Raw genomic sequence first — 25,000 nt, forward strand, 5'->3', positions numbered from 1 at the left:
TGGATAATAATAGCCCTCAAGGTACAACTGCAGCATTACTAGCTTGATAAATTAACCTGCAGGAAGGAGCTTTGTAGTGCTGCTGTGCGTCTTTTCTATCAGATCTAAGTACATATTTATATAGCAACAGAAGAAATCCCACTGCAAGTGAACATTTAATCAAAACCTTTTATTAACGTTCATTATTTAAATGTTGGCATAGGTCTATATGAATAGACTTGTGTCAATATCCTTTATATCTGTCATAAAAATAATAAAAAAAAAACAGTGACAATAACATTTTATTTAAAACAATTAATAAACTTGTTTACAAAATACTATCAACACATTTTTTTTTAAAGTGTGTGTAATACTGCATTCTACTATATAAGTATCCATTATTTAAAAATAAACGCATATTCCATAACTGAGAAACACAATTCTGCGTTGGAATGATCGAGTGCATCTAAAAAATTAAAACAATCCCTAATGCTGCAGCACCAGTAAGACCGTTTCGTCAATGGCAATACTAAAAGCTCAGACGCAATACCAACTTGAACCAGCAGATGGCATGTTTTTACGTAGATTTTTTTTTTTTTTTGGCCTTGTTTACTAACTATTCAAGCCAAGTTTGCTTCTAAAAAGACTCCTCAAAGCGGATTTATTTTTTCTCTCTCTCTGAAGTGCGGCTGGGAAGCGTATTACCTGTTGCACTATGCCCTTTGGGCACTCTGGTGAAGCTTTGCCGGCTGGTGCTACTTGCAATTACTCAAACATTGCGTTCTCTATGTGTGTACATCTGTGTTGGAGAGCTTTAAAGTGAGGTCAGGAGCTGATCTTCGGTTCTAGCTGCCTGCCATAGACATCTGTAACACAGACTAGATCAGCCAAAGTTTATTTATATTACTAAGCATCTAGAACACTTCTCTGTATTGCCAGCAAAACAAAAGGACACTTAATCCAAAGTGGCAGATCCCTAAGGTGGCTCTGGCGCTTACTTCTGTAAAGACATTTCAGCTGATCTAGCCCATGTTACATATATCTATGGCAGGCAACAAGAACCAAAGCCTCGGCTGGGAACATTGCCACACAGTGTTTGAGTAAGAGGAGCGAGACCACGCAGGAGGATTGGAGGCACCACAGAAAGGTAAAGGAACAGTAAAAATGAGAAGCTGCTTTTTTTTTTAAGAGACACGATCCTTCGAGTGCGTATCGTACTGGAATTCATCAACAAGCTGGCACATGCATTTGGCTACCTGGCGGCCTCTGTTACAAGAATAAAAACATTATGTCAACTTTATACCCACACAGACAGAACGTATATATTCAATCATTTATCTCTGTATAGTATACATGGGTCAAGCACAGAAGGGCTGAATAACATGGGGCAATTTCTCCGTCTAGAGCAAATGACCAAGGAAGAGTAACGCTATCTGAAAGCACGGGTTGCAAACAGAGCTGTCTTTAACCCTGCTGTGGTTCCAGCATGTTTTGTAATATAGGTGTTTCTTTCCAAACTGCACCTTCGAGATGAATGTCTCGTTTCCACTGCCCGGCATTACAGGCTCCGGCTGCCGGCCACTTCACACTCTTAATGCTCAATTTAACAAAGTTCTCTGCTTTTGGTGAACACAGCAAACCTTAAAGCAAATGTGTTATGCGTTTTTTACCTACATGAAAGAAGAACAGGCACAATGGTAGCGATTCTAGCTGCCCCGATAGCCGCTCAGCCGCAGGCAGTGGAAGCGGAGCTGTATAACAAATGAAAGCGCACGTGTATTTATTTGAACCCCAGCGTTGCTCTGCAGGTGCTGAACCCGTCAAGGCTTCTTGCACTGCGATACAAAATGTGACCAGTAGGGGGTGCAGACTGTGCGTGATGGGCAGTGCTGTGTGATTCCCTCACAGATTCTGAACGCTATTGAGGTTCGACCTCTATAATCACACCAGAAGCCTTTGCTGCAAATCTAATTACACTCAAGTTCATCACCTAACCCTGTCAAAAGCAGGTTTGAGTACTGTGTGTATTTATTGTGCCATTCTTTAATATATAGTCCACAAGTGACATTAACCTGTATGCTTACAGGTGCACAGAACACATATTGAACCCATGCAATATCTAAATATATTAGGGTTAAAAAAAATATTTTGATTGTTTTCTAAAGATATTATATATGCAAATATATTTCTCGAGTAACCTGTCCTGCAAGCACAGCGGTTGTTCCCCGAAATTGTATCCATCTTTCAACTTGTGGAGCGTTCTCGGCTAGCCAACTGGCTGGAGGTCCTCCGCTGGAGGTCAAAGGTTGATCGGGGGTCATAGTTCCGTAGATGGTAAAACCAAAAAAATGAAATTCATCACCTCACCTCTTTTTCTAGTCGTCTGACATTTCGTTTTCCATTAAGGGGTGCTTTAGACCATCTCCATTTCCCTGGCATTATATTTCTTGTTTAGTATCCTGTTGTGCACCAGCTTCTGTTGCTGTTTAACTGATATTATTATTTGCTTTTCTTTATTCCTCATGGGTAACCTTTTCAGAAGCAGCTTCTGCTGGAACAGTAAGTAAGCCTGAGCCAATGACTTGAGCAGCAGAGAAACAAACAGGCCACACACACAACAGGGCAGTAAGCCACTGGGAAACCAAACAGCACAAGGGTCACTTTCATGAGAAATGCCATTATTCTTTAGATGAAAAGCAAAGCTGATAGAATTTGTTCTAAGAATTAAAAAGAGGATCCCAGCTGCTGTTATCGTCGACAGGATTCATCTGTTGGAAGAAAAAGAGACGTTTTAATACGGGCGCAGTGCACCGAGCACAGCAGCAGTGCGAACACAAACCAGTGTCCTAACTGTACATTCAACTGAGGGTCTTAGAAATAAAAGCCATGATCGATCGAGGCGTGTCCGATGCACAGTCGGGATTTTAAACAGTTTGGCCTTTTCTGGTTCATCCAGACCAAGGAGTTCTTAAAGAACCGCACGAGAGAGAATGATCGCTAACAGAAACGAAGACTGAAATATAAAGCGAAGTCACTAAATCTAATTAGCTGACTGAGGAGGAGCAAAGAGTGTGACTGAGCTGTCACTGTTCTTGATGCTGAAGACTAGCAACTAGGGGTGTGCTGGAATTTGGATTTTCAGGGTAATTTAAGTATCTAAGTGGCAGGTATTAAATAAATCAGAACACATTTGATGTATTGATTTCAAAACACAGGAAGCTGGCCTTCCCTCACCTTTGCAGTTCAGTAGCCACGAATGACAATAAACTACCGCTCTAAGCGCTCTAAAAGCCAATTGGAAGGACTGCAATCCCACAATGCACTGCAGAGATAACGCCTTGCAGGGACTGCAATCCCACAGTGCACTGCAGAGATGACGCCTTGCCAGGACTGCAAAGCCACAATGCACTGCAGAGATAACGCCTTGCAGGGACTGCAATCCCACAGTGCACTGCAGAGATGACGCCTTGCCAGGACTGCAATCCCACAATGCACTGCAGAGATGATGCCTCTAGCAATTGCTTGTGTTTTCAGATCCATTGAGAGCCTTGAATGGGACAGCCCACTTCTAAATCAAAAGGGGTGCCCCTTGTGCTACCGGCTTGCGAGGGGAGACTAACCGACAAGGAGTGGTTTAATCCGACCGGTGGGTGACCCCGGTATGACCCTGCGGGCGAACATGACCGTCTCCTCCTCTTCCTCTTCCTCGGCCAAGGGTGTGACGGGGGGCGGGGCCTCGGGCTCGTCGTCCAATCCCAGCTCGGCCAGCAGAAAGCTCTCTGACGGGTACTCGAACGTGGTCTCCAGCCGGGAGTCGCTGAACGAGATCTGCAGCTGAGAGAAGAGTTCAGATCAAGTCTTAAAAAAGATGCATTAATGTAACATTAAGCTGAGGGAACATGAAGCCACTATATGGATTGGAACTTAGTTTCAGGAGACTAGGTTTCAGGACACTGCACGGCACACCAGGGGAAACGTGGGGTTTGATACAGCAAATTTGGATCAAACTAGGTCTCTCAGTCTGCTGGAACCAGGTTTCAAATGGCTTTGTGTTGGCTTAGCTTAACAGCCAGTCAGCTATGTTAAATAAGTCTATGGTTGATAAACAGAACTGAATTGCAGCTCATAACAGGTGGACTCAAGACTATATATTAATGTACAGCTATGGCTGAAGTTTTGCATCACCCTACAGAATGAATTGATTTTGCTTCATAAAGTCGAATGAAACCTGATATAATGTTACATTAACATATTGAGTTGCACACAGCTTCATAGTAAATGAAAAACTGACATTTTGAAATCTAACGTGAAATACTGTACTGCTATTATGGCTGCCGGTAGACTTTTGCGATATCATTTTGTAGTTTATTACATGATGTTAAATAAAATATCTAAATGACGTTCATCTAGTTTTTTTTTTTTTGTCATTATGTGTCAATCCTACAATTCTAGATGATGTCATACTTTTATCCATAGCGGTAGATGAAAAGTCACAAACATACACGAGCAAGCCACGTCAAACTGAAAACATGTCCTATTCACAAAGCTTAATGTCCAGGATGTCATTGTGTTGCTTAACAAGGTCGTTGCTGTGCAGTAATTAGCGCTGTTGAAACGAGGATTAATCCAGCCTCAATACCAGCTTAGGGCTACGCAGAGCAGGATTCAATTAGGTAATTCTCTGTAATTCAGACATCCGAGAGAAACGACTGAGCCAGAAACACAGGGGGATTGTGGGATAACAAATGTCAATTACCCAGACAAGGAGATCCTCTTTTTAGAAATAAGCTAGTTGTTTTACTTTGAATATCCCACATGTAATTAACCATTCATTTAAGTGTCGTTGCAATGGGGAGCTTTGAAAGTGGCATCCTGCTTTGACAAGCTGACCTCTGAAATATCACAAATGAATACGTTCTGGAACACTGTGACAGAAAGACAAGGAATCCTGGTGGTCAATCTCCCTCCCGACCTGTGAGGGCGCTAAGTACCGGGAAAAGAGTACCCTGGACTGGTTGGACTGACAGTTCATTCCCAGGGTTAAAAGGAAGTCGGTCATCTAGAAAAGGGGGGCGGAGCTTCGGTGCACTAACTCATCGACCCGGAAAGGAAATGATATGGCAGCCATGGATTGGAGGAGCGACTGCAATTGTTTACCAAGGGGTGATGAGCGACGTAATCTGTTCCTTCGTTTTGGTTAGAGAAAAGAACCCCAAAGTGAATTCACCACTGAGTGAATTTGTAGTGTCAAATTTAGAACACAAGAACATAAGACAATTTAACGAGAAGAGACCAGTTGGCTCATCAATCCTAGTGACTGACTGGTCTCTTAAAGGACTCATTCCATCTCCTCACTGCTCTCTGTGCCTCTCACACATCATTTCCAGCTGTGTTCTCTGGTCCTGGTCTCCGTGCGGCGCTTAAAGTCATGGCTAGGATGAACTTTGTCAACTCCTTTTAAGATTTTGAAGAGTTCTTTGTTCCAGGATGAATAGAATCAATTGCACTGACCTATTTAACGTGGCCATGGGACACTGTCTGTCTGCAGCTTTAATCAAACTGTAGTGAGATAACAGACAAGATACCTAAAGGAATTATATTGTAGCGTATTGTTAAATTATATTGTGGGACACTGTCTGCCTGCTTGCCTGTCTGTCCCTCTGCTTGCCTATCTGCCTGTCTGTCCCTCTGCCTGCCTGTCTGTCTGTCCCTCTGCTTGCCTGCCTGCCTGCCTGCCTGCCTGCCTGTCTGTCCCTCTGCTTGCCTGTCTGCCTGCATGTTGAACGACACTAAACAGATGAAATTCAGTCCCATAATGGGTTAAAATCCATTGGCTCTAGAAGTCTGTTGCTTTCCTGTTTAGAAATACCAAAGGCTGTTCAGGGGTCAGGCTGGTACCTGGTTCCTATTGTGCTGTGATTGAGGCTCCAGTTATCAATCTTGGCCAGCTTATAGAAGAGATTATCTCACTCGTCTGCAACAGATGCATTTCCAGTGCTGTCTCTGTTTATCCCTATAATGTCCATGCATTTTTTTAAATGAGCAAATCTCCTTCATTGACAGAACTAGATTCCGTGTCTTGAACAACACACTCCCCACCCTGTCCAGTATTATTCTTCAAACCCAGCCTGCACTGCATATGAACGCACTGCAGGCTGGGTTTGAAGAATAATACTATAGCGAGGTGACTAAGCATTGTATCAGATGTGATACAGAAATGAACACTGCAGGGTTGCACAGCCAGCCCTGCCTGCAACCGGAACATTGGGCAAAAATGTTTCAAAAGCAATTGCTAACCAAGGATTTCAAATAAATGTCCTCCCTTGCGTTAGCACAATGATTATTTTCACCAGACCCCTTTGTAAATCAGGACTGACTAATGTTATAAGGGGCATAGGACTAAGAGCCAAAATAAAATATGTGTTGTTTCACCTTTAATGGATCTACCGCAGGATTAGGGCAGAAAGGAAATTGTCTATTGCCTTGTCTATTATTAGATCCTATTGTACACAGGTAGGCCCACGTGTGTAGCGTTGCTCAATTCATTTTTCCTTTGATATGTTGCTTAACATTATGAGAACTGATTAGTGCAGTGCTGTTAACAGATGGCCCTCACATAGAAAAAGGTAGATGTGTTTTTGTTCTAGTCTTTAGCACTAGTTTTGTTGAGCATGTTGAGATATACCAAATGAACAATACCGACCTATTAAAACAATGCTGGATTGCATGCTGAATAAACCTTCTGTAAAGGTTCTGCTTTCAGGTTTTAACTTGCAAGCTAACTTTCTCTTTTCTTGTAAATTTCCCTTAGCAACACAAGTCACTTTTGGTGTGATGCCACACAGGAAGTAGAGGCAGTAAAACAGGAAGTGAGCGGAGCTGAGTAGATCATGTTTTGCAGTTGGGAGTGAGGATGACATTCTGACAAACAGTGTTTAATATAAATAATTATCAAAGTATACCCTAGTGATCTCAAACTGCAGTTACAATGTAATTATAGTACAGTCTAGTCTAGTGATCTCAAACTGCAGTGACAATGTAATTCAATACAGTCTAGTCTAGTGATCTCAAACTGCAGTTACAATGCAACTCAATACAGTCTAGTCTAGTGATCTCAAACTGCAGTTACAATGTAATTCAGTACAGTCTAGTCTAGTGATCTCAAACTGCAGTTACAATGCAATTCAATACAGTCTAGTCTAGTGATCTCAAACTGCAGTTACAATGTAATTCAATACAGTCTAGTATAGTGATCTCAAACTGCAGTTACAATGAAATTCAATACAATCTAGTCTAGTGATCTTGAACTGCAGTTACAATGTAATTCAATACAGTCTAGTCTAGTGATCTCAAACTGCAGTTACAATGTAATTCAATACAGTCTAGTCTAGTGATCTCAAACTGCAGTTACAATGCAATTCAATACAGTCTAGTCTAGTGATCTCAAACTGCAGTTACAATGCAATTCAATACAGTCTAGTATAGTGATCTCAAACTGCAGTTACAATGTAATTCAATACAGTCTAGTATAGTGATCTCAAACTGCAGTTACAATGAAATTCAATACAATCTAGTCTAGTGATCTTGAACTGCAGTTACAATGTAATTCAATACAGTCTAGTCTAGTGATCACAAACTGCAGTTACAATGTAATTCAATACAGTCTAGTCTGGTGTTCTCAAACTGCAGTTACAATGTAATGATATTATAGTCTATTGGATCTTAAACTTCTGTTACAATGTAATTCTAGCACAGTAAAATCCTGTGATCTTAAGCTGAGCAGTTAGAATGCTGTATAGTGTAGTTTAAAGACATTTAAAGGTTTTAAGGGGTTAACTAATGACCCCCCCCCCCCCCCCCCCCCCACACACACACACACACACACACACACACATCCTCCCCAACTGTGGACTTCTTCAAGGTCACCTGACCTTGAGTGACTCACTTCCTGTCTGAGGAACCAAACTACTGTGGAGTAAGCCAGCTGCTACAGTGACCACAATGCAATTCTCCACCAGTAACCTGCTTACTTATTTAGAGGAGCATGGCATTTTAGCTACAGCGGTTTGTACGGTTTCCTGTCTACAAAATCTGTTTGTCTGGCTTGTGCAAACGTGGGAGTTGCACATGTATATATACATGCAGCACACATATCTGAACATCCTAGAACAGAGCTCTGATAATCCACAGCTCTTTATAGAAACACCTGGACAGATTTACTACAGCTTTCACACATATATATATATATAAAACATGAATCGCATTGCCTACACTTTGCAATTAGAACGGATTTCTGTAGAGTTATCCACTGAACCTTTGCAATAGATTCTCCATTGCTGACCGCCTGCTGTATTGAGTGATCACTAATGTTGAGCACCAGGCTGTGTGACCTAGATGTGGTTGTGATCAAAACTAAAACAGCAAGTTTGCTACAGAACCACATTATTGAATTTAATGTAAAGAGATGCTGCATGCTAGCAGTGAGTTAGAGATTTAGAGCCCCAAATGAGTTCATCTTAATGTTTTTCTTGTTCATGCCCCTTGCTGTTTTGTGGTGTTTTTAGCTAGCCGGGACATTTCTATAAAGACAGAGAGCAGGTGGGACCAGCAGAGTTGAAAGGTCACGCTGTCACATGGTTTGAATGGCATGAGGGAGGCGGTTCTGTGCCCTGATTCTCCAGACCAGCTCAAAGCAGCTGAAATTCAGGTAAAGGCTGAGCAAAGGGAACCCAGAACCACTCTGAAAACACCACAATAAAAGGTCAGGGAATTGGAAGCAAACAATTAAAATTACTTTTATAACTATTCACCGGTTATCTCGTTTTTTTTTTGTTTTTTTTTTTGTTTGTCATGCTTAACAGATATACCTGTACAAAAAAAAAAACAAAACATTTTGTCAAAGAGGGCAGAAACGAAAAGGCTCTGTGGATGCTGCCTGTAAGGACTTTGAATCTTTTCCTGTGAGAATGTAATTCAATTAAGGGATCTGATCGCTGATCGGGACTGGCAGGAGATGCCTTCTCAGTTACAGCTAAAAGACTTTAAGGTTATATTTATCTGAGCATTTAGAAATCACCATCAATGCATACAGTGGGGAATCCGACTGCAAAGCTACCAGCCCAGTGAAGAAGAACAGGCGGCTGCCAGTCTGTCGCTTGGCGCAGTACAAGTTTCAAAATACGTAAATCACGGAAAAAGTAAAGAATCCAACCAAAGCCTTGACTGTCTAGGATAGCTAGGAACGAGAAGCTATAGTGTAGTAAAATAGCTAACTTGGTGTTTTTTTTTTTTCCTGTGATTAAACCAGTTTGCAAACATTTGTGATGAAAAGGGTTGGCGGCGTACAAAAGAGAAACACTGCCCTGCAATTTGCAAACTCCAGCCGCTTTCAAAACGCAGTGAGTCCGCGCGTCAGTGAAAATGACTCCTCAGTATTAAGCGCCCTTTTCACAGCCCCGTTTTGTTTCTACTGCTGGCAATGTAAAGGTGACCTGCATATTCAACAGATCTAAGGCCAGTCACAATTGTCGCTGTGCAATTTCTGACGAATTGCAATGTAATTCAAATCGTCAAAAGTCATTCAAAAGTTTTAAGGCCACAAACTCTGGCCCTAACAGGGAGTTTTCACCCTGCTGAAACGATCAGCTTCTCTATACAATATAGGTCTTCCTGGAAATGCTTCTCTCATCAACAGGATATTCAGAGTAATTGCTGAGCTATTCAAAGCAACTGGCTTCCAAACTCCAGCCCAGCACTTCCTCCAACCCACCTGCTTCCATCATGTACACTAATGGCTGTGCAGCTGCAATGACTGGCCCCTTTGTAACTGGTTTTGTATTGAGATGTTTGTTAACTCGCTCCCAGTTGGCCCAGTTGCAGAACCGTAGTGGTTATTTGCAAGTACCCAATGGCTGATCTAAACCAAAACTGATTCCTGCAAAACACAGATAAGCAATTTGAGGACAATGCAGTCCAACAGCCGCTCACCTTTTTCCGATTCGTAGCACCTTTCGCCAGACAGGACCTGTCTAATGACAAATAGCCTCCAATGACTCGTATCTCCTCCACAGTGGGGTACCGCTTCTTACTCTCCGCCCCTTCTGCAACAGTCCTGTTCTCCACAGCTGCTGCCCCGACAGTAGGGGGTGCTATTTTACCAACTCCAGCACTGTTGGCACTGCCTGTCATTTTCCTTGGATTAATAGTAATTGTATTGCCCCTTCTCTGCATCGCGGGGGCGGTAGACAGTTTCATCGCAGGCTCTGGTGCTGTTACAGCCACTTCAGGTGAGAATGTAGTGGCCCCGGTCCTTGTGTGCCCCCTGCCTAAATTCCTGAAGGGTGCACATTCCTTTGGTTCTTGAGAATTGTGCTGCAGGGAGAACCCCTGTGCCCCTTCTGTCCGGCCGCAGAGAGATGCCCCTGAAGGCAGGGCAGGACCAATAGAAGCAGTAGGACTGACAGTGAAAGGAGAGCAGCTGCTTTCTTGTTGGAAACCAGCTGTAGGAGCAGGAAGAGAGGCAGCACCTGGGGGAAGGTTTTTGGTCGGAGCGACCACCGGCTTCAGATTATAAATGCGACTCATCTTGCTGTCGATTGTCCCTTCTGATCCTAGAGGGATGTTTGGATCCTTTGTGAAAGAAGTTGTGTCATCGCTGGGCTGGGGAGCAGCGGCTGCGGGAGGATGACTCGTTCTCTTACCGGCCTCTTCCGCGTTATCAGCCCAAACCACTGCAGGAGAGGCAGCAAGGCTCGCCTCAGATAAAGCTTGCAGCGGTTCTGATGCAGGGCAGGGGCAGGAAACAGACAAGCCCGGCAGCTGATGAGGGACGCCCATTTCCTGTTTCAAAGAGGAGGCGGTCGCCACGGCAGCAGTCTCCACAGCAGCCTCCGCCCCTTCTCCCCCTGCCTCTTGCTTTTGTTGTGGCACCGAGTCAAAAGTGTGGCAGGCAGGGGAGGGAGGGGGGCATGGGGGCTGGGGGGAGGAGACAGGCTGATGGGTGTCCGCTGAATGGGGAATCTGCTTTAGGTGTTGGCTTAGTTTTTGGTGGAAGTCTCTTTGGATTTCTTCTTCTTCTTCTTCTTCTTCTTCTTCTTCTTCTTCTTCTTCTTCTTCTTCTTCTTCTTCTTCTTCTTCTTCTTCTTCTTTTCCTGGAGGTAGTTTCGGGATCACCACAAAGGAGTTACGGGATTGTGCTCGGAGGTTCGCCAGGGTCAGAGATCCGACATCACCTTCTGGGATCTTCTCCTCTGCAGCTTTGTCACTGGCAACTTGCCTTAGACCAGTGTTGGGAATGGGATTGAATTCCTCCGCTGGGATGACCACATCATCAATGGGAGGGTATTGCCTGGGAATTGCAGTGGTTCTTACTTTAGTGACTTCATTCTGGGATTGTACATGTGACTCACTGCTGCTGCTGCTGCTGCTGCTGCTGGGGTAGCTTAGAGATCTCCCAGGGAACTCGTGCCTCTTTGTGGTTTCAAACTGACTCCGATAACCAGCTACCACTGTGCGATGTGGAGCTCTGTCCAAGGCATCAACCTGGGGTAAGGTGTTAGAACCACCGGGAGGGTTAGTGGACGACTTTTCCCCTTTTCCGCCTGCCTTTGTCGCTTCCCATTGCGAAGAAGGAAGGAAGCCGTGCCGGGGTCGGTGCTTCCCAGTGTCCGTGAGGATGTTTTCGATGCTCCTGGAACGGATCAGCTGGCCTGGGTTCCACTCCTGCCCGCCAAACTTGCTTAAAAGCTGGCTGACCCTCCCTTGCTCCTTGCCCCCTTCCTCTGGTACGAGTTCACCATCGATGAGGGTATTGAGATCTCCCACACTGCGGCTCAGAGGGGGCTTGATAACCAGGATCTCAGAGGTGTGGTTTTCTGTCACGCAACTCCCCCCAGTGATCCGACTGCTCCAGTGCCCTTCCGCGCCCCGAGATTTCAACACCTGCTCGGGAAACGGTCTGCCGACAACGGGAGCGTCCTCGGATTCGATAATGATGATGTTTTCCGCTCGGATTGTCCTGAAACAGGGAATAACGTGGCTGTAAACATCGCTGATCTGTTTGACCCCGCAGCTGGTTACATCATCATGCTTTGTGGGACCGGGGTGCCTTAGCAGCGGCTGACTCTTCAGGTTTCTCTGCAGTTTGATAAAGGGGTTCTGGTGAACGGGGGCAATGGCCTCCCTCAAAACTTCACGGTCTTCCTCCTTGTGCACCTCGGCTTTATTCTGCTCTAAGTTTCTTTGGGAGGTTTCAGGGGGATGAGAGACACGGTTCGCTCCACTGAACTCGGGTTCAGAGGCGCTGGCACTGCCCCCTGACCAGGCCCCCTGCTTGGCTTTGCGTCGCTCGATTATCTCCCTCTTCCAGGCTGGCATGTTGGCCAGCCTCTCCTCCTGCTCTTTCTCTCGTTGCCAGCTCATCTCCTCCCCCCTCCTTTTTCTCTCCAGTAGCTGCACCTTCCATTCTGGTAAGGGGGCCGAAGTCATTTTAAAGGGAGTTGATGAAGGCAGATAGTTGTTACAGGACCTGTACCGCTTGTGCTTTGGGTGGAGGGATATAGGGATAACCAGTCTGAAAAAAAGAATAGAAGATAAATGCACTCACTTTAAAGGACATAAACGATGATTCAATACAGAGTTGATTTGCAAAATAGCCACCAAAGCACAGAAGTTAACTATGTAAGCTTCCTTAAGATTTATGTTACATATATCAATGACAGACAACCAGAACCAAAGCTCCTGAACTCACAGACAAAGCACCTGAAGACAGATTTCACTAAGGCACAGTATTTGAATCATTGCCCAAAGAAGCATTCAGAACTAAACACAGCAACACAATTTCAAAATGTCTTATTAGAAAGGCAACATCAATAATATTGTATTTCATTCCCCAGACCAAAGGTGTTAAGTATTCAGAAGGCTCTCTCATTGGAAAACAGAAGGGGAACTTCCTGGCCGCACATTCTCAATCTCAAAACAGAACCAAAAAAATAAAATAAGCAAAACACGACCCCCCCCCCCCCCCCCCCCCCTCCCTCCCCCCCCCCTCCCTCCCTCCCTCTGGCAGTCGTTGATCTCAAAATATAAAGGGATGCTGCCCTTGTGTGTTTCTACAGACATGCATGTCCGTGCTTGTACGACTCTGGTCAAGTAACTTGAATGAGGAAAAGACTGGGTAAAGAAAGTAGCTTGAGGAATAAAACTTTAAAAAACAAAATCAAAACGAGGAAATGCCTTGCGCTAAACTGCAAACGATCGCGTGTGTTGCTATAGAAGTCAACAATATAATTTGAAGATGGGAAATTAAGTAAGCATATTATGAGGTAATGTCACCAAAAGTGACCACATGGCCATGCTGCTAGTCAGTGCTCGGCCTTTTCTGAGAAGTACTGAGGGCGCAGACACTTTACTGACCTCAAACGTTACTGGGAGTCACCAAAGATTTCCACTAGGGCCGTCGTATTTTTAGGAACTGCCTTTATAATAAAGTAACCGAACACCTACCCAGTACATGAAATAAATGCAGCTGAAAAATTACATTTTTAATTTAAAAAAAAAAAAAAAAGTGTTATTATATATAAAGCTGTATGAATCCTCTGCTCATAAAGTCAAACACAATACCCACCTACGTGTGAGAATGCAACTCTGTAAAAGGCGATTGCATGAACAGCGCTGAAACTGAGGTCACGGATGCGTGTGGTTTGCAAGGCTGACAAGCAAGCTAGGGTCATTCCTGTGAAACATTTTAACGACTTACGCTCAAAAAACGTTTGCCGCATCCACAGCCAGCTGCAGATAGAGTAATGCACTCCAGAAATACATGTCAAGTACACAGAGTTGGTTGAAGGGTCCGGGTGTGTGGCAGTCAGATATGACAGGCGTACTCCATCACTAATGAATTCCACACCCCACACGCAGCCGCTATATTCCCGTTATGATGGTACAAGTTTTCTTGTTCATGTCGTTTGCTTCGGAATCATAAGGAAATACGGAGGCTAACTTCTTAACTGTAATCCTCTTTCCAAGACTGTTATCAGCAAGCAATGCAAATCGGCTTCGTGATGAGAATTTGAAGGCAATCTCTCTTTTTTTTTTTAAAGAAAATATATATAATCAATGCGGATACAGTCTTGCGCGAGTATGAAGGGTGTTGCTCTCTTGCAAAATTAAACGAAAACGCTTCTTTTTTTTTGTTCTTCGTTATTTTAAACTCAAGTAGCGTCTCGATGCGACCTGTCCGTTTTTCTTTTTCACTCGCTTGGTTCTTTGACTCAAGCTTTTCCGTTCAGTTGTCAAGAAAGGACAAAGGCATGAGGGGGGTGCAGAGAGGGGTTGCAAAAGTCAAAACGAGTTGTCTTGTGAGGAGAGAGAGAGAGAGAGAGAGAGAGGGAGAGAGAGAATGATTTATTTTAACACGATGCGTAAAGATTTGACGTAAGAAAATGTCTTGTGAAAAATAACGAAAAACAAAAAAAAAAAGAGTTGTTCGATTTAACAACAACAAAAAACATATCTCTTTACAGCACGAAAAAGATACGAAACACAAAAGGCTTTGTAAAAACCAAAAAAAAAAAAAAAAAAAAAAAATGAAACGCCAATCGGATTTGTTTCCAAAAACAAAACGCCTTAAATCGACAATGTCGAATACAAAAAAAAAAAAAAAAAAGAAAGAAAGATTGAATACAGTTTTAATCCTACGTGTTTTAGTGTTGCAGCCCGCTGGCAGCATGTTATTCAAGGCTGGAATGGATTTCGCATTGACTGCAGATCACAGCTCGGCTAAACCCCCGCCCCCCTTATGGGGACCAGTTTGGAGTGCAGCCCAGACAAGGGGGAGCTAAGCCGGGAGAGCCACCCGGCAACACCCCTCTCCGTCCCTCCCTTCCTTCCTATCCACGGTACCTCCCCGCTATTGAAATATCTGGCTGCTTGCTGGTGCGTGGTAACGTTGAGTAGAGCTTTTTAAAATACAGCCAAAAAAAAAAAAAAAAAAAAAAAAAACACGCTATTATACATATTAGATTTTAGTCTATAACAACTCAACTTTTCTAAAAAAAGCAGCAAAGTACTTTTGAATATTGATACACACATGTGTAAATTTGCAGACGTTCTGTCAAAAATCTTTTTTAGAAACGTTATATGCATATATATATAATATATAATATATATAATATATTATAATATATATATATATATATACATAAATGTATTGCTGTTAACGTACAATACATTAAAATGCAATATTTAGTTCTCTTTTTTATTAAATCAATACATACGTGTTTGCTTCTATGAATCAATAATGGCTTTTCTAATACTGTAAATAATATTCCATATTAAAATAATAATAATAAAAAAATTGACGCCCAACGTGGGGCTCGAACCCACGACCCTGAGATTAAGAGTCTCATGCTCTACCGACTGAGCTAGCCGGGCTGGCTGGGTGTCCTGGGCGCTCTACACTGTGGTTGGGTGGGACTTCCAATTAGAAACCAACAACGGCTTTCAGTTATATTTTTATAATGATTTCATTAGGCCTGATTCAAACCAACACTGATCCACGAGATGCTGTCATATAGATATTTTGTTTTCTTTGGTTTTGCATATTTAAAAAAAAAAAAAAAAATAACAACGTATTACAATGTACAATTTCAAGCATGCAGTGACACAGTAGGCTGGAAACCCATTCCTTGGTTTACTGCAGCTTTTTCATAGGAGCCCGGCTAGCTCAGTCGGTAGAGCATGAGACTCTTAATCTCAGGGTCGTGGGTTCGAGCCCCACGTTGGGCGGTATCTTTTTAAATAATATTAAAATAATTATAATATAGATGCTTTTATCCAAAGAGGTTGCGTTTCAAAAAAAATATATGCAACATAATTACAAAATGTGAGGTCATGTTACCAGTGTTAAATTTACAGTATATTAAAAAGGACACTAATATTTTAACATGTGTAGTTTGGATTAACATCGCTAGGTGGCGCTGTGTGGTGAGAAAAGTTGAGTTAAAAAAAAAAAAAGGCTGCGTTTTCGCTCGTGTTTCTCTTGTGTGTTGCTTGCTTGCGGTTCAAAGCCGTATGGAACTAGCAAAGTCGAGTATAACATCAGCATATCTTTAATAGATTTACAAGCTTGGTTATATTAATGATGGTAATCTTGCTGTGATGGTGACGCGAGGTTAGGAGCTGAAATACTGAAGCTTATTAGTTCACTAGTTATCCAATGGAGTCATATTATTATTATTATTATTATTATTATTATTATTATTATTATTAATAATAATAAGACTCCTACTACATAGCAGTTTCATCCATTCCTGGTTTCATTGTGTGCTTGATTAGCCACAGTGTGCTTGATTAGCCACAGCTTCTCAGACTCGGTCCGGGGGACCCCCTATGTCTGCTGGTTTTCATTCCAACCGAGCTCTCAATTACTTAACTAGACCCTTAATTGAACTGATAATTTTTTATTACAGGGATGGAAATAAGACTCCTGTTGCGGTCGGATCCATTCCTGGTTCTATTGTAAGCTTAATAAGGCACACCTGAGTTTGTTACCCATGCACTGGGGCTAATCAAGGTCACCGTAAACCCTGGAACGAGCGAAATAAGGAATTTGCTTTTGTGCTGCCTTGAATTGCATCCTGCTGTAACTATTCAAACCACAAGGGGCAGAAGGTTTCTATTTTTATGGAAATAAAATTTTAGCAGATGGTTTTATCCAAAGACTAGGAACTACGCGTCAACAACTGCTGCTACTGCTGTATTGTTGCTTCCAATAGGACCTCGAGATATCTGGAGATACTTTTGAATTGTTGCGTGATGGATGATTTCTTTACTGTAATATGGGCTTGCTTAATTAGACATTTAAAGTGGAAGAGTCTTCAGTATCTATTATAGTAATTTATATTTGAACATGAACTTACACTAGCTTGTCCAAGCGGGGGGTAGTGATGGTGGTATTAGTAGTAGAATAGAAGCAGTGGTACTTGTGTACTAGTACAATGATAGTACACCAGCTGCCTGCCTATAATCCCAGGTATGCTTCTCTCCCTTGCAGAGTGCATGAAACAGACTGAATATTAAAGAAATTACCTGACACTGAATAAACACTATATTTAACATGCATGTCTCTGATAGCGTTCAGACAGAACTGACATTTTCCTTGCAAGCAGTTAAAAGGCTCCTCTGCATCCACATTACTCAAGCAGGTCGCCGGGAAGTCAAGCTTCCCAGAACAAGCATTCGTGTGCTTGGTTTCTTGGAAGTTTGCCTCGCCAGTCTTCGACAGCTCTTTGTTTGTGTTTCTCTGTATTATCAGCCTTGTTGGGTAAACAGAACTCTGTACAGGCAGGCTGGAACTCGCCAAACAGGTGGAACCTGGGGGGGGGGGGGGGGGGGGGGGGGGGTCTCAGTGCACTGAAGGATAGAGGAGAGCAAGCTGGACCGACACATGTGCGATGTTGTCTGAACACCTCATTCACGCATGACAATACAGAACAGTACCGGGAAGTTAGATGACATCATTAGAAATGTCCTGGGATCGCTTAGCAGCAAGGGGTGGATATTCCGAGGTATTCAAGAGCTGGATTTAACAGGTGCGTGTGTCCTAAGATCTCTAACTCTTATTGTCAGGGAGCTACGAGAAACATATGCAAATGACTTTGAAATGGGTTCAACAGCTCCGGGTTTAATAGCTCTTAAAAAAGAAAAAATTAAAAGAGAAGAATGATTATTTATTTATTTATGTATTTATTGGACTGTTACTAATGAGTGACTTGCCTGCCATGCTGTATGTGTATATATATATATATTGAAATATATATATTGAAATATATATGAAAGGAAAGCCCTGTATTGCAAACGCTTATAGAACAATATAGAATGTAAGATGAAAGTTAAAGTATTGCTTATGGCTTTGCTATATGTTATATTAAAAGTCTATAGCATGTAATTATGTGCATATTTGTTACACATACATTCCATAGAGTATCATTTTTAGTATTGCTCGTGCATGTTTTTCACGTGACTATATGTTTTACGTCCAATTTCATATTATTTTAGGTTTGAAAAGATTGCCAAGTATAATTGTTACAAATGTTGCTGTCTCTGGCTAATTGTAAATACACCCTCATTTTAAAAGTATTGCTATATTACATGTAGTAGTTCAGCTGTGCTTTTGTATTGACCTTGCATTACATTTAACTGTGCTATTTACCATGAGAGGGAAAAGGGATTGAATGGACAGATTCATTTACAAAAAAAAAGACAGAATTGTTCTGTATATTAAATGTATTGCTCTCTAAAAATGAATCCGAGATTCTGAGATCAGTGAAGGAAATTCTTTCCCACTCCATCAGTGCTGTATGCCTGTGTGTTTAAGACAGACTGCAGCTGAACTGCTGACGTCATGAAGGCCATGATCTGCAGGGCAAGATCAGAAAATCAGTGCCTGAAACTGAGACTTGTGTGCACTTCAAAAAGTTCAGGTGCAGAAGTGCTGCTTCAGTTTAGGATCAACTCAGAAGTCAGGAAGATGAACCAGCGTCACTAGTAAGAGAAACAAGGGATAGTTTCAGCTGTCGAAAGACAACCGTCTTGTTAGCTCTGTGTTAATCTATCTGGTGTGTGTGTGTGTGTGTTTCCGTCCTGCCCCAAGGTGAGATTCATTAACAGCCTTGTGAACATTGAATCAAAAAGAGTAGAAAGATATCTGGCAAGTATCAGGCCAGTAATGGATGGGAAGTTTACAAGGCAGCCAAACACAGAATATTTTCTGTGGAATTTGGTTCCCCTTTAATGGAACAACCACAGGGGTACATTAGAGAATGAACTTGTCCGCTGGCAAAGGCTTACTCTTCATGTTTCCAAACCTGAGGAGTCTGGAGGCAAATTTTAAAGTCCTTTTTCCTGCTGTGCCTCCGTTATTAAAGCAAACGCCATCTCCCAACAGCCTCAGATTTGAGAGTGTGTGCTTTAACAATGTGAGATCAATATTAAAAGGGTATATTTTTAAAGATGGTGTTCATTTTAACAAACGGACGCATGACGGAAAACATTGCACAAGTAGGCCTGCATAAGATTTGATGGAAAAACTTGGTCAAATATGACTGTGTTTAATAGCCCACTTCACTTCTATGGGAGTTCTGTTAAAGGTGAAACCTTCCACAGCAAATAGTCATATTTTGGCCGTCACTTGAAAGCACAAGTCCCACAGACCCTCATCCTTTAACGTGATAAGATCATTAAAACAGACCCTGTGAAGTAAAGTAACAATCCGATTACGATATAAAACCAACTCCCCTTTTCTGACTCTCACTCCCTCTCTTTCACTGTCTTTCTGCAGGACCCATCACCTCTCCCACGCGCGTATCCCTCCACCTCAGCCTTGACGGATCTGCTTTCCCCCTGTCAGCGCTATGAATTCAAAAGAGGGGGGCGTAGTCGGCAAAACTAACAGGAGCTGCTCCACGCCGGAGGACACCTGCTGTGATTCCTCGGAGCTCGAGTGCACCGTGTGCTTCTGCCCCTACGACAACGTCTTCAAGGCCCCCAAAGTCCTGAGCTGTCACCACACCTTTTGTCTGGAGTGCTTGGCCCGCATCAACGTTTCCTCCGAGGATAACGAGGCCCTGCTTTGCCCGTTATGCCGCGAGGAAACCCAGTTGAAGACGGGGAAGGGGCTGCCAGACCTACCCAACAACCTGGAGCTGATCGGCAAGCTGGCCCCGGAGATGCAGGGCGCCATCTCGGTGAGGTTCAACCGAAGCAAAGGCCGCCTGTGGGTAAAGAAGAAGCTGGACCCTGCCTCCCTGATCAAGTCCAACAAGGTGGACAGCGTCAGCCTCTGTATGGATTTCGGCCACCCCCCTTCCAGTGTCAGGACCAGGGCCTCCAGGCTGTTCTGCTCCACCCAGTACTTCTGCCCAGTGCTTGTTGTGGTCGTGGTGACCATGCTTCTCGTCCTGTCTGGGATTCTTATGTTCTTGGTGGTTCCCAGTTTCCTGTACCGCCAAAATCAAACTGTCATCCACTTTAATAATATGACCAACAGAACCACTCCGACAAACAGCACTCGGATTTAATAGAAGGGATTGCAGGAGTGTTTAAGGAGGTGCTAGCTGATGGAATGGTTCACTTCTCTTGCCATGCATTTCCATGCGTTGCCTTACCCATGTGCAGTTTGACACACACACACTGACACAAACACATTCAGATAGCCATGCCGACAGACAGACACACACAAAGGAAGTTGACACTACACACAGTAACCTAAAAACTGAAAGCTGACAGTTTGGTTATTTGGCCTTACATTAATATCTCTTAGTTTTCCAACAGTAACACTGATGAAGACACTAATCAACACTTGTGCCTGTTTCACCCTGTTCTTTCTAGTTTAAACTGTGCAGAGTTCATGAAATTTGTTCTTTAATTAGAAACTTGTTTTCTTCATTTAATTGTATGGGGAGGTGGGGGGACGTTAACATTTTCACTTTCAACCAGTGATTCAAAATTCTCTTTTTATATTTATTTTCTGTGAACATTAGTGTATGGATAATCTTATTCCATTAAAGGTGAACCTCCTAAAGGAACTTACTAATTTTTTGACGCTTATAAAGCTATTGTGCAGTCGAACCGGCAAACTTTTAGGGATTTAACTTAAAAACCTGAGTTACAGCAAATAAAGTTTCAGAATGGCCTTAGAAATAACCTTATCCACATTATGACCCTAAGGGTGCAATAACCACACTTCCAAGTGCTGCCCAAAGCTTTGCTACCCACCCTCGTTAAAATAGATTCCTCAATGGTTTAGTTATTTAAGTGCCCACCTGGAATCGTGTGATTTGTCACCACCTGCTGGACGTGAAATGTAATCACAACAGTCAGTAATACACGTCTCCAGATGTACAGACAAAATTAGAGCCATCCGTTTGAACATAAAGTTAAACCGCATGTAAATAACTGAATATCTAGTGCTATTTAATGACAATTTGATATGCAAAATAAAAAATAAATAAAATTTTAAAAAAAAGAGACATAGGATGGACCAACAACTACAAATCTGTCCAGAATTTGATACTGTTAACTTGTGCTAGATACTAATATTAATTGTTTCATGACAATTGGATCAGCAGTTGTATACACAAAATATCCATGTGACGCACACCCCACTGCCTAGATCCCCAGAATCAGATTCTCTAACTTTATGCTTAATGTAAATACCTGGTTTTATGACAAATGGAGAAGTGCTTCTCCAGATCTGGAGAAATGTGAAGTGACATTGTAAATGTGTAACCCCTGACTACTGTCTTCAAAACGCAACTAAATACAGGCACAAAAACCCACGAATCACCTGGCTTCACAGACCCCGATTCGCACTGATCTTAAGGACTGCTTTACCCAAGAGAAGTGCTACTCTGAATCTGTGAAGTGTTAATAAACAGAACAGAGCAGAGGCAGGACGGGTGTTGGGGCAAGGTTTTTTTTTTTTTCTGTTTTTATTGTACAACATCGTACACCCACAGCAGGCGAACACACAGAGCTGCTTTAACGGTTGGACTTGGCCACACGTTCCAGCTCATCCTTCTTCTTGATGGCGTAGGAGTTGGATGAACCCTGGAACAGAAGGGAGGGGGGGGGTTACACAAAAGGGAGATTGCTTTCAAATGCACAAGCGCCTGGGCAGATTCCAGGAACACATGCTTGAGAAGGCACGTCCCCAACAGAACTACTGCCAGCAATTATACTTCATTTAGCCGAGTGCAGATCTCACACACACTGTCAAATGACAAGTCATTAAATCTAAAAGACTAAATGTATAAGTTGTGTACCTTCTGTTGCATCCTCTGCAGGACAGATCCTGACAGAGTGAAGTGCACAGGAAATACACTTTCAAATTGATTAGGAGGTAGCCAGCAAACACTTAAGCATACAAAATACGCTGAACAGCATGACTCCCCACTGCTTGTATTGTGCATTTATTTGTCAAACAAAAGAAGAAATTGCTTAAGCTCCAAAATGCGCTAAGTTGTACCCCGTGTTTTACCATTAAAATCAAAAGGATCTACTTTTTTTTTTGTGATTAGACAATTGCAATCTCATTTAGGCAAAGACAGCCAACGTTTTCAAGACAGAATGCAGTAGTTCGCTCTGCAATGACCTAGGGTTTCCCAGGACGCAAAACTGGAATTTGGGATTCAGACTCATCTTGGGAACTTTGGTTGAAATAGAGGTGTCTCAGAGCAGGTGATTGGCTGGGCTAGTGTCACCTCAGCCAATGAATAAGCACAGAGTTTGATCTGCGAGGACTCTAGCACACCAGGACAACGAGAGGGTGTCGGGATGTGACTCTAGTCTCGCTCAGACAAGCGAGAACTTTGAGTTAAATTAACTTCTGTACTTCTAGTGCGTATTGTATCGATAACCAACTTGGTTTCCTCCACAAATAACTGCAAAAAAAAAAGTGTAATTCCTGAGAGATCTGTACTGTAATGTACTGTAGCAGGAGACGACAGCACATGCACAGTTTTGTTTTTGTCTATGAAGGTTTTTCTATAAAAGCTGGTGACACTACTCGTGGTCCAGTGTTTAAAGAAAAGGGCTTGCTTCTAGGAGGCTCCCTGTTCAAATCCCGGCTCAGCCACAGACTCCCTGTGTGACCCTGAGCAAGCCCCAACCTCCTTGTGCTCTGTCCTATTGCAAGAGACTCTGCAGCAGCAGCAGCAGTTGTGATGCATAGTTCACCCCTTATTCTCTTAAGTCGTTTTGCTGATAAGTGACTAAATAACTTGCTGGATTGAGTTGAAAAAGTATACACCTTTAATAACTGTGGGGGGCAAACACTCACAAAGCACTGTCCAAAAACACCCCCACCGGCTATTAGCTCTACGATCATTTGTACACACAAACTTGTGTGATTTGTCAAGTTTTTATATTACATTTTCTGGCATTATCTTACCTTAGCAGCATTGATCAGCTCATCAGCCAGACACTCCGCAATGGTCTTGATGTTTCTGAATGCAGCTTCCCTAGCCCCGGTGCACAGCAGCCAGATAGCCTAAAAACAAGCAGAAAAATACCCCACTCCAGTTATTACAAGCCCCTTCAATACACTTCCACAGTCCAACAAAACACACTGCAGCCCAGTCCGAACAGGAAGGGGGGGGTCTCAGCTGCACAACCTGCCTACTTCAATCAATTCCCAAATCCTCTCTACATGTACACCAATTTGCATGTGGAATCCTCTAAACTCCATGGAGTTTGGTACGTTGTTAATGCACCACATTTCACTTTGGTTAATCAATCAACTACAAAAGAACTGGCGTGGATGTCTCAGAGCTGGTGATTGGCTGGGCTAGTGTCGCCTCAGCCAATGAATAAGCAGAGAGTTTGATCTGCGAGGACTCTAGCACACCAGGACAACGAGACAGTGTCGGGATGTGACTCTAGTCTCGCTCACACAGGAGAGCGCTTTGAGAGTTAAATTTGAAATGTTACATCAACTTTATGAGATCATACTAGGTAGAATATCCTGCCTAGGCTTCCTCTACTAACACACACACATCAGTGAAAATGAGCGAGACCGACACTCGGCAACAGCACTAAATATACACGCAACAAAGGTTCAAAAAGGCTGCTTAAGATCCAAGTCACTGTTGAGGGTGTGCATATGGACACTGACCTACCCAGTCAATATTTAAGACAGGAGGTGTAATAATGAAGGGGTTATAATAACAATCCTGGTTAGGGGAAGAGGTTTGACACTGTCTGAGAAAGCCGTTCGATAACAGCAATAGGACAGATGTTCTGTACAGACAGAAGATCCAACGCAAGCTGTTTTCACAAGTCGGTAAAAGCGTAGGTCTAAAAACAACGAATGTTTAGCAACCACTTCAATGTATAGACAATGTATAAAACGTGCATCATAGCACTGCTGCACATGCATGCAATAGATATTTACAGGCAATAAAAAAGGGTTTTCTAAGCCCTCCTGTCAACAGATCGATGACAGTGTTTTGGGAAGTGTGAAAACGAAGGTTTGGCAACACGTCCTCGTGCACAGACTGCGAAGGGGTGCAGGTGTATTGTAGCAGACACGTGCAACAATACCGACTGGGTCAGGACCTCTGATTGAGAGAGGTGTAATAGAGGTTTGAGAACGCTGGTGCACTGACCTCTCCGGGGAGCAGGCGTACTGAAACTGGCATGAGTAACAATCCAGATTGTCTCCGACAGACCTGTGGGAACGTGTCTGGGTGCACTGACCTCTCCGGTGAGCAGGTGGATGATCTCGAAGGCGTGCTTCACGATGCGGCAGGTCAGCAGCTTCTTGCCATTGTTGCGGCCGTGCATCATCATGGAGTTGGTCAGCCTCTCCACGATGGGGCACTGGGCCTTGCGGAACCGCTTGGCAGCGTAGCGCCCCCCGCTGTGAGGGAGGTACTTGGCATACTTCTCCTTGCAGGCGATGTAGTCCTGTGAGACAAAAGGGTAAATATTAGTGTCACTGTAATACAGGGATGGAAAAAATTCTACTGCATAGCAGTTTCACCTATCCCAGGTTTAAATACAAGCTGGTGAGCTAAGTGGAACGGTAACGAGCTCAGGTCTCAAAAACCAGGACTGGATCAAACTGCTATGCAACGGGAGCTGCATCTCCTTCCTTGCAATAAGGAAATACGCGCTCCTCCAGTGTGAGGAACAAGTGGATCTCCAACAGTCCCAACTGACAGCTCTGATTAAAATGAATTTAAACACTCCCAGTTCCAGGTTCTGACCGAAAGCATCTTAAGTATACCTACACTTGGAAGTTGGTTTCATCTTTTCTGCAAAACCGTACGAGACATAAAAAAAACCCTCTTTAAATTAGTGCAAACAGGAGGGAGTCAGAACTCGACAAGGTTCAGAACTACACAACCTCCTCTCAGACAAAACTACCGATACAACTGTGGTGATTAGCGAAAGACACAGCACTTGGCAAAGCTGATGAGTGTCTCCGAGCAGGTGATTGGCTGGGCTAGTGTCGCCT

At 43.1% G+C, this 25,000-nt stretch overlaps 2 protein-coding genes, 4 non-coding genes and 1 pseudogene across 8 annotated transcripts; 2 read left to right on the plus strand and 5 right to left on the minus strand.

The window, feature by feature from the left end:
* The window catches only part of LOC121304290, a 194,609-nt pseudogene that overhangs the window by 146,093 nt on the left and 23,516 nt on the right, over window positions 1-25,000 (minus strand).
* On the minus strand, window positions 24-14,529 carry LOC121304292 (proton channel OtopLc-like). Of its 2 annotated transcripts, none has more exons than XM_041235341.1 (4): window positions 13,736-14,529; window positions 9,967-12,550; window positions 3,600-3,813; window positions 24-2,747 (listed from the first exon to the last, which is right to left on the minus strand). In XM_041235341.1, the coding sequence occupies exons 2-4, from the start codon at window positions 12,463-12,465 to the stop codon at window positions 2,728-2,730; spliced, it is 2,733 nt and encodes a 910-aa protein (XP_041091275.1). In that variant the 5' UTR covers window positions 12,466-12,550; window positions 13,736-14,529; the 3' UTR covers window positions 24-2,727. The 2 variants fall into 2 exon arrangements, with proteins under 2 accessions (XP_041091275.1, XP_041091276.1); XM_041235342.1 differs by lacking the exon at window positions 13,736-14,529 and adding an exon at window positions 13,604-13,722.
* On the minus strand, window positions 15,339-15,411 carry trnak-cuu. The gene has a single exon. It is a non-coding gene; the product is annotated as a tRNA-Lys (tRNA).
* On the plus strand, window positions 15,693-15,765 carry trnak-cuu. The gene has a single exon. It is a non-coding gene; the product is annotated as a tRNA-Lys (tRNA).
* Window positions 17,416-21,519, plus strand: LOC121304330 (RING finger protein 225-like). 2 transcript variants are annotated; one of them, XM_041235402.1, is made up of 2 exons: window positions 17,416-17,570; window positions 19,319-21,519. In XM_041235402.1, exon 2 carries the CDS (start codon window positions 19,392-19,394, stop codon window positions 20,055-20,057), a length of 666 nt encoding a protein of 221 aa, XP_041091336.1. In that variant the 5' UTR covers window positions 17,416-17,570; window positions 19,319-19,391; the 3' UTR covers window positions 20,058-21,519. The 2 variants fall into 2 exon arrangements, with proteins under 2 accessions (XP_041091336.1, XP_041091338.1); XM_041235404.1 differs by lacking the exon at window positions 17,416-17,570 and adding an exon at window positions 18,394-18,525.
* Window positions 22,203-22,333, minus strand: LOC121304447. The gene has a single exon (XR_005947957.1). It is a non-coding gene; the product is annotated as a small nucleolar RNA SNORA3/SNORA45 family (small nucleolar RNA).
* LOC121304446 lies at window positions 23,298-23,428 on the minus strand. Its single transcript, XR_005947956.1, has one exon. It is a non-coding gene; the product is annotated as a small nucleolar RNA SNORA3/SNORA45 family (small nucleolar RNA).

The sequence above is a fragment of the Polyodon spathula genome, chromosome 37 (genome assembly GCF_017654505.1).
Source record: "Polyodon spathula isolate WHYD16114869_AA chromosome 37, ASM1765450v1, whole genome shotgun sequence".
In the NCBI taxonomy this organism is placed as follows: Eukaryota; Metazoa; Chordata; class Actinopteri; order Acipenseriformes; family Polyodontidae; genus Polyodon; species Polyodon spathula.